A 14,999-nucleotide genomic window follows, 5' to 3' on the forward strand; every position below is an offset into this window, starting at 1 on the left:
CCCCCCCCCCAAAAAAAAGAGAACCATACACATTTCCTATTCTAGATAGAATTTGGTGTGGCTGCTGGTAGGTTATCTAGGTATTCTTAGGGCATTCTCTCCAAAATGCTGTAGGAATCTACTTCCTACTCATCCCATTGTTATCTTTGAAACCATCACTGTATTGTTGCTTGCCAGAACTGCTATACTTCCCAAACTATTGCCCAGCTTCTAGAATCTAATAGGATCAAAAAAAAATACAAAATAACTGCACCAACTAACCACAAATTAGACATCACTTTTCTGTTTAGAATACTGAGGATTCTAGACTATTTACCATGTGTATTGTTTTCTCTTTTTTTTGGGGGGGGAGGGGGCAGTCCTGAGGATTGAACTCAGGGCCCTAGGCACTGTCCCTGGGCTTCTTTTGCTTAAGGGTAGCACTCGACCACATGAGCCACAGTGCTCATGTGCCACTTCCAGCTTTTTCTGTTTATTTGGTACTGAGGAATTAAATCCAGGGCTCCATGCGGCAAGCACTCTACCACTAAGCCACACTCCCAGCTCAGAGTGTGTATTCTTTCTGACACAGCTCTAATATTAAGGACTAGCAAATGACAGCTTGCAGCCATCTGTCTCTGTTAACACAGTCACATGCTGCCTTTTGCATTGCAATGGAAGAGTTAAGTAGTTCTAAAAGAGATCACATGGAATGCCAAGCCTATTTACTACCTGGTTTCTTAAGAGTTTAACTCCTCTCTCTGACCTGACCCCTAGATCTCTTGGCTTACTGGATCACTCACCCCTTTACTAGCTAAGTTTCAAGTCAGCTCTTTCTGCTTCAGTCTATTCTTGAAGTAACTGCCATACTGTGACTGTTCTACTGAGGTCTCAAGCCTCAAAGGTTCTTCCTGACCAATCATTCTTGCACCGCCCTTTCACAGTAACACGCCGCCCCCATTCTAGAGCTTGAACCCAGGGAGTATCTGATGGAATAGTGGCATATTTGGGGCACCTTTGGAGCCACTGGGCTGCTGGAAAGTAGGCGACATAAAGACATATATATATATATATATATATATATAATTTTTTTTTTTCTTCTGTGGATGCCTCTTAGCACTACTTGGCCTTCAAAGCATTTGCTTCAGCAGGGGCAGAAACTTCTTGGTTGGCTTTCTAGGCCATTCTTGTAAGAGAACAAATTAACATGCTATTGACTATTGAAATTATGCACAAGCTTAGTTGTCTCCTTGACTAGACCATAAGCTCCATGACTTTTGTCTCCCCTAACACCTTTTAAATCGATGCACAAGTTCCACATCAAAATAATGCCTGACGTTTCTTTGCTTTGGAGGTACTGGGGTTTTGAACTCAGGTCCTTGTGCTTGGTAGGACAGGTTCTCTTTGGCTGAGGCGCCTCTTCCGACGACTTTTGGGAGAGCAAAAACGACTTGCTATGTCCTGCTGAAGTACATGCCTTGACTGCCAGCAACCTATTTTGGGCTTGCTGTTGGAGCTGGGGTGACAGGTGTCATTTCTTCTACTAAGAAATGGGTCTTAAGAACTCTTCTGCCCAGGGTGGTCCTGAGCCATGATCCCCTCTATCTCAGCCTTCCAAGTAGCTAAGATTACAGGCAACCTGGTCTGATGGTTTTTGAATGAAAAAGTACAATTAGGAGTTGCTGAATGAATGAGGCTAGTCAGGAACATCACTACTGGAGTTCAGGCCAGTTTTCAAAGGTCAAATGATTTCAAATGTTGGACTTGTCTGAATGGTGACTTAATCAAAAGGTGAGGGCGAAGGAGGACTGATCCATATTGGTGATCTCACTACGTATATTCTCTTGAAGGTAGGTCTACCTTACCATTGGTCAGGTAAGGATAGTATTAGGAAAATCAAACAAGGTTAAGGCCACAAAGTGAACAAAGAAGTCCTCAACTTTATGATTATTATGGTTAAGAATTTTATTATCAAAATTATTACATCTCTTGTGAAAGTTCAAATGTTACAGCAAGGTGTAAACACTCCACTTGAGAAAGAAGTGATACTTCTTTCCTTCCAAGAGTTCCCCTTCCCCCCGCCCCCACCCCCCCCAGAGGTCTGGTCTTGACAGCACCCTGCCCACACAGAGTGGCTGGGGTCTCTGCACGTGCCAGGCAGGGTGAGGGCCGCCTGCCCGCTGGCCTCTCCCCTTGGCCAACAGCCAAGAGGAGAATGCAAACCCCAGCCCAAATGGAGAGACATTTACATACGTTTTATATAATATACAAAGAAACCGGCATCCCAGGCAACATGATTTCCACTCCCAACGCTCTCCCAGACTGATGGGTTTGTGGGGGAAACAAAAAGAAAGGTACTCTGCTGAGGTCTCAGCATAAAATAATAAAAATCTCCCCTCATTTGAGCAAACACCTGATTTCAATTTTGAAAAGTGAAATTTTGTAACAGTCACACACAAAGAGAGAAGGCTGTGCATATGATCGTTGTAGGACAGCATAGAAAAGGGGATGCAAGAGGTGGGGTAAAAGGAGAACACAAATGAGAAAGTAGAAGGGAGACTCACAGTATTATCTTGTCCAAAAGAAAAGAAGTAAGGTCCACTGCAGCACCAGGGATTACACCTGTCATATATTCACTACCCTACCATGGTTATAACTGAATACAAAATTAGATAAATAAAAACACGCTGGATATTACAGTAAACAAGGGAAAGAAAGAAGCTGGCAACCATATGGAATTTAAAAAGATTGTGTACCCCACCTGGGCTGGCTCCAGGGCTCCTCCAGGGGTGTACAACAGGCACAATGCACTGATGGGGAGAAGCCAGTCTGTTCTCATCTCTCATCCAGAGCAGTGTTAGGGGTATGGGTGGGGCTGGGTACCTCTCACCGGCCCACTCGCACAGAAGCATCCCCCCAAAGAAACGTGGGGCAGGCCCACACACAATCACAGTCCTGTCGGTGCCACTCTATAAACCTATATTCCCACTCTTACCCTGCAGCCACGAGTGCACGCTCCCGATCAGGGAGGCAGTCCTACTCATGAGATCGTCAAGTCCTGATTAGTTGGGAGTAAAAAAATAAAACTTCAAAGTATTCCCAGACCACTCCGACCTCTCTAATTCAATCTTCTCTCCCAAGCTGCTAAGTAGGAACCCAATGAACGCAATGGGACCACCTTGTTTCTCATTTCACTTTTCTCTACTTACTTCATGGGTTATTAAGCTCTGAAATGGCTTGAGAAGGAGGACTTGGATGATAACAGCTGGGCCTCAATCTACTCAATCTGCTCCCAGATAATCAAGAACTGACCATGAGATCTTCCGAGAGCCAAGCACCCCTCAATCAGAGCAAGCTCCAAGCTTTACTTTCCATGCCTCTTCCCTGGTGATTTAATGACAAAGGTAGGGAGTGCTCTTGCCGGACACACCTTGGACACGCATTTGCTTCTGGAATGGTCGTCTTACGGTGACATTTGTATACCTACCTTTTTTTCTCTCAAGTGCATAAAACCTTAACACTACGCAAATGGCTTGGGGCTTTGAGATTGGCTCTTTTCAATTTTTTTTTCTTTTGAAAGGAAAACTTTTTTTTCTTATTATTTATTTAAAAAGATGTCCTCACTGCACAAGTGACTACGGGCTACAGGCAAGGATGGGAGACAGAGGCTCAACACAACTCATTGCACTTAGAACCGTTACTAACCGGAACACCATTTGCTTGTCAACAATGTACCCTTAACAGCAGGGAGAAACTTCTTTATAGTCTCTGCTTCAGACAAGATTTACATCGTTCCCCAAGGCCAGAGGCCAGCCACGACCACAAGTCTTGTTTCTTGCAGACCAGACCCAATCCTCTGGCATCTTGCAACCCCCTTCACCAGCAATATGCTCGGCCTAGGTTCCAGAGGCAGCTGGAAGGAAGCAGCTATGGGCTTGTTCAGTTCTGTTTGCCCATATCCAGAAGCCCTAGGAAAGTCCTGTCTGAGTCTTGACTCCTGACCCTTGCAGTGGCTGGAGTCGGTACTGGTGCACACTCCCACTCCCACGGTGTGGGTAGTGCTGTGAATTGGAAACCGCAGATACCCTGGAGGCCTGGTAGGCAGCTGACTGCCCAGCGCTGGGCAGACTGATAGTCCGTAAGTCAGATGGCAATGACGACCTAGAGTTCTGAGGAAAGGAGGTGGAACTCAGAGTTCCTGTGCTGGACTGAGAAACTGAGTCTGAGGTTGGTGAGTCTGAGGGGCCCTGTAGGGCAGGGCTAGCAGCACTAGAAGGACAGCTCCTCCTTGGAAGATTGCTGCCAGTGCTGTTTCCAGAATGTGGCTGGCTGCTATAATACCCTGGTGTCCCCGGGAGGGGAGCCATGGAGTCTGTAGACACAGGGTGGGCTGGGCTGGGGTAAGAGGTGGAAGAGAGGGATGATTCTGAAGAGCCTTGTGAGGGGGGATTCCCAGGTCTCAGTGCAGTAGTTCGATAACTGTATCCTGGAGATTGGGTGGGGTGTCCTCTGAAGGGGGAGGAGCTCTGTTGAAGGAGGCTTTGTGATTCTGTCCGTGGACTATCACACTGCAGGAGCTAGAAAGAGTTGGGAGGAAAGCACAAGCTGATGAAAAGGTCTCCAACAGCTTGCAAGTCTTTACATCCCATTTTCTTTCTTCTGTATTTTCTTTTCTTTTTAAAGGAATACTGGGGCAGTGAAATGGTTATTCGTGATTTACTTCTTTCTTTCTTTTTTGGGTACGGTCATGGGGCCTGAACTCTGGGCCTGGGCGCTGTCCCTCAGCTCTTCAGCTCAAGGTGAGCGCTCTACCACTTGAGCCACAGCGCCACTTCCGGCTTTTTTCTTTTTTGCTTATGTGGTGCTGAGGAATCGAACCCAGGGCCTCAGGCATGCAAGGCAAGCACTCTACCATCGAGCCACCTTCCCAGCCCCGTGATTTATTTTTCTTTCTTTTTTTTTTTTTTGTCGTCGTGGGGCTTGAACTCTGGGCCTGGGCGCTGTCCCTCAGCTCTTCAGCTCAAGGCGAGCGCTCTACCACTTGAGCTACAGCGCCACTTCCCGTTTTCTGGTGGTTTATTGGAGATAGGAGTCTCACGGTCTCTCCTGCCCGGGCTGGCTTTGAACCTTGATCCTCAGATCTCAGCCTCCTGAGTAGCTAGGATTACAGGCGTGAGCCACCAGCACCCGGCTGCTGTGATTTATTTTTCTAGTATGATATATCTTAGAGTGACCAGCTGAAGACTTGAATTCCAAGTCTTCTCAAACTGTGGGTAATGCCAGCATCTCAAATGCACATGATGAGTAGGATGACCAAACATTAGACCTTAGGATAAATTCCTATGGTTAAAAGCATCCTCGACTCACCTGGTAGCTGTATCTGGAAGGGCTGTAAACAGTGGCTCCTTTTGAGAGCGCTGAGCTCAATGTTTCTGAGCCTTCTCCATCTGCAGGGTCTAGAAGGTATTATAAAATTAATCTGGTTTCTCAGAACAAGAAACAGCCCTTGTTCATTCCAATGACCAATGCCATCACCAACCCATGCTGCTTTCCTTGTGACAAACTGAGCGAATGCAGCATGCCACGAGGGTAAAAGGAGTGGTTAAAAATGCACTATGTTTTAAATGCCTGATCTCATTTTCCTTTCCTTCTTTCTCTTCATCCTTCATCGAGGTGGAGCTCCAGGACTTTGGACAGATGAGTGCTATAGAAAGGTATCCCTTGGGAAAAAAGAGCAGACAGAGAGCAAGCATTGCTGTATCTTGTTTTGTGGCCTCACAGAACAACACTGAGCTGGAATCAGCATACAGCAAAGCTCAAGTGCATCCGAATGGACTCACCTTATCTCAACATTTGATGTGAGTTATGTAGACCCTAGCTCATGTGACCCAAACCTGCTTGTCAGAAGGCCATGGGCTCACCTGAATCTTTCTCTGTAATGATGTTACTCTCCCACGTGGGAGAAGGCTCTCCCTTCTGGGCCACTCTCACACTGCTTCGGAGGACCTTAGGGATACTTCCTCCTTCTCGGAGTCGTTCTACTGATGTGGGAACCATCCTGCAAAGGTACCAGGTTACAAGTTGAAACCACAGGACTGATGAGCCAAGAGTCTGAAACAAAGGAGGACTTGACAAAGATTATACAGTATATTCTCTTAAGACACCCTCAAATATTATTTTCTTCAGGACCTTTAGAGCAAGGCATTGTTGCCAAGCCCCGGTGCTTACATTGCAACCTTAGCTATTCAGGAGGCCGAGACTTGAGGATCATGGTTGAAAGGCCACCCAGACAGAAAAATCTGAGGATCTTATCCTCAATTAACTACAAAGAAAACTGGAAGTGTGGTTGTGGCACAAGTGGTAGAATGCTAGCCTTGAGCACAAAAGCTCAGGGACAAGTACCCAAACTTTGATTTCAAGCCCTAGACTGACACCCACACAAAAAGATGTTAGTTTTGGGCTAGAAATGTAGCTAGCTTAAGTGTGAGGGTGCTTGCCTAGCTCCTCATCCTGAGTTAAAACTCCAGCCCTTTCCTCTTCAAAGTTAATTTTTTTTGGGGTCCAGTCGTGGGGCCTGAACTCTGGGCCTGGGCGCTGTCCCTCAGCTCTTCAGCTCAAGGCTAGCGCTCTACCACTTGAGCCACAGCACCACTTCCGGCTGAGGAATCGAACCCAGGGCCTCAGGCATGCAAGGCAAGTGCTCTACCACTGAGCCACCTTCCCAGCCCCGAAGTTAATTTTTTGTGTGTGTGTGCTAGTACTGGGGCTTGATCTCAGGATCACGTGCTTTCATTTACCTTTTTTGCTCAAGGCTAACTTTACTTTCCACGTTGAAATGCTAAATCTTGTCTGTGAAATAATGTGCCTGATACCTAAGCAGCAGCTTGATAAATGTTTCCTAGTGAATATAATTTGAGCCCAGTTCATTCTTTCCAAGACTTTTTTTTAGCTCAAGATCACTGTACTTCTGATTCTTTCTGTGTTTTACTCATTTGATATTCAGAACTTGCCACTATTATTTACGGCCTCTCCTAAATCAGAGCAAATCCTTTAAGATTGTCTTAACTCTGTTCATGCTTGCTGCATGGAACAGCGAGCTAATGTTGCTAATTCAAATAAAACTTGGTTAGGCTTCTGATGAGGTAGTTTTAGGCAGGCACTCTACCACTGAGCCATGCCTCTAGCCCAGAGAGGCAGGTTCAGTGTCCACCAAATATAATAGCCCTTGAGCAGCTACAACTATGTTGTCTGAACTGCAAGCTTGCTGGTAATCCTCTGCTTCTATAAGATTGGAGGATGTGGCTGATGCTATTAAATCAGTTGAGGACAGCCTACACTGGTGCCTAGCTCTCTCAGGCTAGTTCTAATACATCACAGATGAAGTGGTGCACCAACTTAGGTATGTATTTCCTTCTTGAACTTAATATAAACGTACCATCTACTGCTGATATTCTCTTGAGGTCTGCAGTGAGATGAAGTGCCCCTGGAATCTGATGGGCTTACTGCCTCCGAATGTGACATAGAGGAATGAGATGGGGAGAACTTTCTGTGAGGGGAGGATGGGACTCGAGTTGAAGATCCCTGAACACCATGGGCACCAGTGTCAGAAACAGAGTTACTGCTGCCCTGCCCAGCTCCTGCGGCCTTGCTTTTGCTCTGTGCCGAGTCGTTGACCCCACCAGAATTCTCCTTGGCTTCTTGTTTCCGTTTTCGGTACTCCAGCAGGGATACCTAGAAAGGGAAAGAAACAGTACTCCAGTTGGAGAGCATCAGAGGGTCCCTAGTAATGGGGAAAGAAGAGAAGCTCTTTTTTAGGAAGCCCTTTGTTTGGACTCAAAATCAAGGTTTTCTTCTCTGCCTCCCAGATGCTGGGATTAAAGGCATAGACCATCATGTAGACCCTCCTGGGTTCTTCTTCCTATTTGGGAATCCCTAGAGATATGTTTCAAACCACCATCACCATCACAACCCTCCCCAACATACCTTTACCCCACAGTTTGGGACTTCGTGATTTCTAGGACAGGCAAACTTAGAACCCTGTCAGTTAGCAAGCTCTCTATGGCCTGACTCTGCCCATCTCACAATGTACTTTCTTCCTGTATCTCCCTCTCTTTTTGCATGGCACAATAATTATATCCAACTGTTCATACCACACTGCATCATTACTCAAGTGTCCCAGATTTATTCTCTATTATAACATACTCATCCTCATTTGCTGGCTGCTAGACTTCTCCTGGTCAGGACCCTCTGCTAACAGGTTCTTAGCACGTGTAAACAACTCCTCCAGAGCATCCATTATCACTATAATTAATGACTTACTTCCCTACATTACAGGATTGTGGGGACACAATGCTCCCTTCTTGTCCCCCAATTCTTTTGGGATGCTAGTCCTGAGCCTTTAACTCAAGGCCTGAGGCTGTCCCTGAGCTTTTGCGCTGAAGACTAGCTCTACCACTTGAGCAACAGCTCTGCTTCTGGCTTTTTGGTGGCTAATGGGAGATAATTTGGTGGCTAATTGGAGAACTTCATGGACTTTCCTGCCTGGGCTGGCTTCAAACCATGTTCCCCAGATCTCAACCTCCTGAGAAACTAAGTTAGGATTACAGGCCTGAGTCATCAGTGCCCTGCTGCCCCCCATTTTTTTTTTTTGGTTGGTTGTGGTACTTGAACTCGGGCCTGGATGTTGCCCCTAAGCTCTTTTGCTAAGTCTAGCGCTCTACCACTTGGAGCCACAGCTCTACTTATAGTTTTTTGAGTAGTTAATTGAAGATGAGTCCCATGGGGACTTTTCTGCTTAGGTTGGCTTCAAACCATGATCCTCAGATGCATGAGCCACTGGTGCCCACCTCTGCCCCACCATTTTTTTTTTTTTTAAGTCAGTCTGGGCTTGGGCGCTGTCCCTGCACTCTTCAGCTCAAGGTGAGTGGTCTATCACTTGAGCCACAGCTCCACTTCCAGTTTTTTAGTGGTTCATTGGAGATAAGAGTACCACATACTTTCTTGCCCGGCCTGTCTGCCCCATTTTTTAAAAGATACAGTTGAACTACATGGCTCAGGCTTGTCTTGTAATCTTCCTGCCTCAACACCTGAATGCTGGAATTACAGGTGTTCATTTTCTTTCTTTTTGCAATGCTAGGACTTGAACCGAAGGCTTTAAGCAGGCTATATAAGAGGTCTAACACCAAGACACATCTTTGCTCTGATGGTTATTTTTTTAAAATAATGTATTTATCAAGATTAAGTGATTACATAAATTTCACATTGTAGGATAGTGATACTTATAAGTTACAAACACATTTTAACCTTCACAAGGCAAATTGTCTTTATCATGGCCTATGTCTGTGAATTCTATGAGCTTTAAGAATAGAACTATTTCTTCCACATTGGGTGATATGTACATTTCCTTCTTTTTGCTTAGTGTAAGCTGTTCTCGCTTTCCCTTTCATTCCCTACTTCCCATCGCTGCTCTTGAGTTGCTTAGTTCATTTTCATCAATGGCCAGTGCAGCTGACTGCCCTAATGGCCATTAAAACAGTCTGATTCTCACTGTACATGGCAGAGACTAAAGGTCTGATCTGAGAATAGTGTTGAGCACACATTTGGAACTTTTGTTTGGTTAATGTTCTTCAAGAGGGAGTTCATGTTACATAAACACTTACCTTTTTCCTCTGTGGTGGGTTCTGGGGGGCAGATGGAACTCCGTCACAGGCGCGTTCACCACCAGGTGACATGGATCCACGAGAGAGGTCTTTCATAAATCCATGATCATATCTGCTGGAAAACCCTTCTGCAGGGGAACAATATCCCCCGTCCAAATGCAAAGGCTTCCTATCCCCTACTAGGGGAGACCCTCTATATAATCCATCTGCTCGAGGCATAGCATTCAAAGGGGAGTAGGCATACATCAAGTTGAACTCTGTCCGAAATGCCTGGTCCGAGTTTCTCACAAGACTTTGAGGTCCATCTCCACTCCTACTTGGGAAGCCAGTCTCTGAGGTGGGCCCAAGAGAGGGATGAGGAGCCAGGTCAGAATGACTTGAGTTAAGCATGGAAGGTCTGTCAGCACAGCTGTTAGTGTTGGAGTCATGATATCCTACTTTTGTTAAATCCAGGTCTTTTCGGTGACAAAGCTGAAGAAAAAAAAAAAATCAATGGAGACAAGGGGCAGGGGAGAAAGGAAAGTCAGAAGGAAAAAAGGGAAGAGCAAGAGGGGCAAAGGTAAACAAGGAAAGGTAAAAGGGATGGAGGCAGAGGAGAGAAAGTCATTAACATATGTGGAAGTCCCATGCAGCAACAGTGTATATAAGGCCAGCTTACTAAAGAATCCCGGCCGATTTCCCAAAATGCTTTGAAGTCTTTTTGGATGAGAATATTGGGGAGTCAGAATTAGGTGACTATTTTGCCTGCCTGGCCTTTCACCAGGCTACTCAGTCACTTTGTACCTACACTAAGGGGGCTGGTGGCATAATCAGGGATTTACCTGAGCACCATGCATACTATACACAGGGGTCAAAAGATAACTGACTTCTGAAATTATTCATTCTCAGATTAATACTGATGGAAGGTGGGAGAGAAAAAGGGTGGAAAAAAAAACAAAACAGAAAGTAGATGAAAAGGCAAGTACTTAAGTTACTGGTTCAGTAAAGGAAAATGGTATTAAAGACACCAACCAACCAGTTCTTCACTCACTTCCACTGTGAAATAGGTGTGTTTCTCATACAACTTTCTGGCCATTCAATTCTCTTTATTCTCTCATATATACCAACATATCACAAGACCACTAATGCCCATCACTGAAGAGCATATGAAATATTGCAAAACTAGAACTCCACCTACTATTTGGTTAACATTACAAGATAACTTGAGCTTTTTCCATCACTAGGTCAACTGTAGCCAGACTACAAAATTGGTACCAGAAACCCAAATACCACACCATGTCAATCAACTGACGCTTAGAAGAAAATGAGCTGAACTTTCCTAGTAAGATTGGAAAATCTCTAGTAAGCTACTAGAAGGAATAGAACTCACCCCTTAAAAGTTCATGTCACAATGGTTTATAAAATCCTACTGACAGAGAATCTGATTCTCATGGAGTTTAGTCAAATAAATAAATAAAAATATGCATATATATACACACACATATATATTTAAATTAAAAATGATGGGGTTAAAGTTAATTTGAAGCGAGTTAATTTTTGAAGGGTAAGGAGACTAAAACATTCTCTTCAAGAGGAAAAAAATTCCATGTAGATGAAGAGTTAATAATGACTACATTCACCCAAATCACAGGGCTAAAGTGTGAATTTACCATTTCCATAGCAGTAGTTTCAGTTGATGTTCTAAGAGGTATCGCTCATTTTACAACTATAAATAACCAAGTCACGGCAGAACAGAGAAGTATGACAGAAAAGCCATGAACTGGTTTAATTTCCCTGTATGTCAGACCTATGAAGAAGCTGTGAGGCACAATGATTTGCTTTCAAGAAGAAGCTGGTCAATCTATCAACCAAAGTCAAAACGTCTGTTACAGAGGTGTCACATTAACCCTGAAACAAGGCATGAGTCCCTGTCCAACCCTTCCAATGTAAGCTGCCCAATTAATACTAGTAGATAACGCTTACCAAACACTGAACTTTCCTTAATTGTTAAAGACTGTCACACATTAATAGCCTTTAAACTTGACTTCTAGATTCCATTCCTTCTTTCATAAAACTCTCCAGCCACCCCTTCCCCAGTTAACAACAGAACAAGCCCCAGCACATACACACAGCTACTTATCGCTTCTGTCTACGTCCATAATTCCAGTGTTACACAGGAAGATTCGTTCAACTTTCAGTGACTAATTGGCCGCCCTCCAGCCCATTACCCGACTCACTCAGAGTCCCAACCCTCCCACACACTCAGGAACACACTCATGCACACATTCACGCACACTCAGCCTCCAAGTGTGACTGAGATGGTGTGATAACTACCTCGGGTGACAGGGACTCGGGCCTATGCGCAGGGGAACTCTCAGGGGAGGATATGCTCTGGAGGAGGGAAAAGCATCTTGTTATTCATCTACTCCAAGAAAAGAAGCAAAACAAAACAAACCAAAAATAAGAGCAAGCATAGATGTTAGCCACAACTTTTGTTGGTGGGTGGGATTAAGAATGCGTAGGGGAAATGTTTAACTTCAGAACTCATCTCAGGTGGACAGAATGACTTGTTAAAATGCTTCCTGATTATCTTGAAAGCATTTTAGGTTAAACTGGTTATAATATTTCATGCTGTAAGTAAACATTTCAAGCATAAACTAGGGAAAGTTAGATAAAAACTTAAGTGTCATATTTCCTTGTATTTTTAGATAAAAATTTAGCAACCTACAATCTTTACTATTTTTTTTTTTTTTTTGTTGGTCGTGGGACTTGAACTCTGGGCCTGGGTGCTGTCCCTGAGCAGTTCAGCTCAAGGCGAGCATTCTACCACTTGAGCCACAGCACCACTTCCGGCTTTTTCTACTTATGTGGTGCTAAGGAATTGAACCCAGGGCCTCATGCATGCAAGGCAAGCGTACTACCACTAAGCCACCTTCCCAGCCCCACAATCTTTATTATTGACGGCTACTCTGCCCCTTAGTCCTCTTCATAAGAACCCTGTTCCTTCACCTCACATCCCTTCTATTGGTCAGCATGTTTCACTCTCTTACATGCTTCAGCCCATTACTGTTATTCTGGAAGATTACTCAGCATGCTGGGTGACTGTCTTGACAAAGTAGAGGAGATGGTCAGAACCTTCTTGAATCAGTTATAGAAAGTGCGAATGAGAGAATCCATATTCACAAGCTGGATGTGATTTTTGGCACAATGTAATTAGACCTGAGCACTTCTATTATGGTTCTTTTGATTAACATACACTGTACTTTTGGGAACACAGGAGGAAAAAAAAAGGAAGCATGTGTATGTATACTTGAGAGTCCTTCAGGCCTATAGACAGTAGACTTTTAATCTGAGGCAACATTTCCCAAACAAATAGTGACTGGATAGCAAGCTCTTAATGAGGAGATAGGAATGACAACATGTGAACAAAGTGAAAAGGGCTGAGGTAGGGGGAGGATTCCAAATGTGTAGAACATGCAGCTGTTGCCTGGTGGCAGACCATGCTGTGGTAGGATTAATGGGCTGCTTCAGCAAAGCAAGAGAAAGGTGCTTGCTTCATGCTTTGTATATGTCAGACAAAGTTGAGTATGGAACTGAGGGCAGGAAGAAAAGGGAAGAGTTAGGCTGGTGAAAAGGGGAGATTAACTGAATCTGCTTGACTAATGTTGTACCTCCTCTTCTAGAGACTTTCCCCTGCAGGTTTTGCTTTCCTTTGTGTATCTCCTTACCTTAATATTGAAGATGTCTCAATATTATATATATATATATATGTATGTATAATTATTATTATTACTATTATTTTTTTGGATCCTGTCGTGGGGCCTGAACTCTGGGCCTGGGTGCTGTCCCTCAGCTCTTCATCTCAAGGCTAGCGCTCTACCACTTGAGCCACAGCGCCACTTCTGACTTTTTTTCTTTTTGCTTATGTGGTGCTGAAGAATCGAACCCAGGGCCTCGAGCATGCAAGGCAAGTGCTCTACCACTGAGCCACCTTCCCAGCCCCCTCTAAATATTTTTTGATTTAAAAAAAATATTCTTCCCAAAACAAAGCTGGTATTTACTTCTGACATCCTTTAGACATTTCTCTGAGTCATGAATTTGATAGAAAAGAGTCTTGCTATCTACTTTTCTGCACTGAACTATAGGAAAAAGTGTTGCTATTAGAATGGTGATGAGGTGAGGTTGTTTATTAGATGAAAAGGCCACATTTCCTTAAAGCACAAGTTTGCAATAGTGAATAATACATTTCTTCCCCATTTGGCTTCCATTAAAGTGTTTGAACAATGCTTCATTACAATCACAGTTTTTTTCCTTTCTTTTTGAAACCATGCAGAGTAGTTTCACAGTTAATCTGAATGCTATAGCTAACAGGAAATGTGCCGAGTACTAACCTTGCTTGTTTTGGAACAAGATTTAGCTATTAGTTTCAGTAATTTTACAAAAATAAAACTTGTTTTAATTAAACATGTAATTCTATTCTTATAATTTGATTGCTTTCTAGGGAGAATTTAGTCTTATGATTTCTTACTTTATATAAAACTCAAATTGCTGCCAGGTCAGCACCTGGCTCATACCTGTAATTCTAGCTATTCAGGAGGCTGAGAACTGAGGATCATGGTTTGAAGTTAGCCTGGATAGGAAAGTCTCTGAGAGACTCTTATCTTCGATGAACAACGCAAAGAACAGAAGTGGAGCTGTGGCCCAAAGTGGTAGAGCTGAGCCTTGAGCAAAAGAATGTGGGGACAGTGCCCAGGTCCTGAGTTCAAGCCCCATGACTGACAAAAACAAAAAACTACCACATTCTAACTAATAACTGAAAAGTCAAAGATAGAAAGGTCTGAATTAGTTGGTATATATTTGGCTAAAAAGAATACCCACAGGAGACAGGGATGGGAGGAGAAAATGGGGAAAGTGAAGGAAGGGGTGACACTGACCTAAAAGAAATGTACTCATTACCTGACTTATAAGCTGGCAACCTCTCTGTATAACAGCTTTATAATAACAATAAAGTTATTCTTTAAAAAAGAATACCATAAGGAACTTGACAAAAGTTATTTCCCTAGGTAACCAGAAGGTTGTTTTTCCACACAGAGAAGTCTGTCCCAAAATCAAGTTTATATGTCTAGTGATATATACAAGACATATAGCTCTCTCAGTGTTGTTTCTAGTTTCTTCTTTATTACTTAGATAGAAATCAAGGTATTTGGCCGGGTGCCGGTGGCTCACACCTGTAATCCTAGCTACTCAGGAGGCTGAGATCTGAGGATAGCGGTTCAAAGCCAGCCCGGACAGGAGAGACCGTGAGACTCCTATCTCCAATAAACCACTAGAAAACCGGAAGTGGCACTGTAGCTCAAGTGGTAGAGCGCTCGCCTTGAGCTG

General features: G+C 43.9%; 1 protein-coding gene across 1 annotated transcript in view; it reads right to left on the bottom strand.

Annotated features, from left to right (window-relative positions):
• Positions 1–1,919: 1,919 nt before the first annotated feature.
• Positions 1,920–14,999, bottom strand: part of Setd5 (SET domain containing 5) — a 51,503-nt gene continuing 38,423 nt past the window's right edge. The window contains exons 18-23 of the mRNA XM_013010353.1: positions 11,952–11,973; positions 9,639–10,109; positions 7,415–7,710; positions 5,901–6,037; positions 5,347–5,435; positions 1,920–4,556 (exon numbers count right to left, since the gene is read on the bottom strand). Of these exons, the coding sequence (XP_012865807.1) occupies positions 3,948–4,556; positions 5,347–5,435; positions 5,901–6,037; positions 7,415–7,710; positions 9,639–10,109; positions 11,952–11,973 (1,624 nt within the window). The 3' untranslated portion in view covers positions 1,920–3,947. The remainder of the gene's footprint in view (positions 4,557–5,346; positions 5,436–5,900; positions 6,038–7,414; positions 7,711–9,638; positions 10,110–11,951; positions 11,974–14,999) is intronic.

This window comes from Dipodomys ordii, unplaced genomic scaffold, assembly GCF_000151885.1.
Source record: "Dipodomys ordii isolate 6190 unplaced genomic scaffold, Dord_2.0 Scaffold12, whole genome shotgun sequence".
NCBI classification, from domain to species: Eukaryota; Metazoa; Chordata; class Mammalia; order Rodentia; family Heteromyidae; genus Dipodomys; species Dipodomys ordii.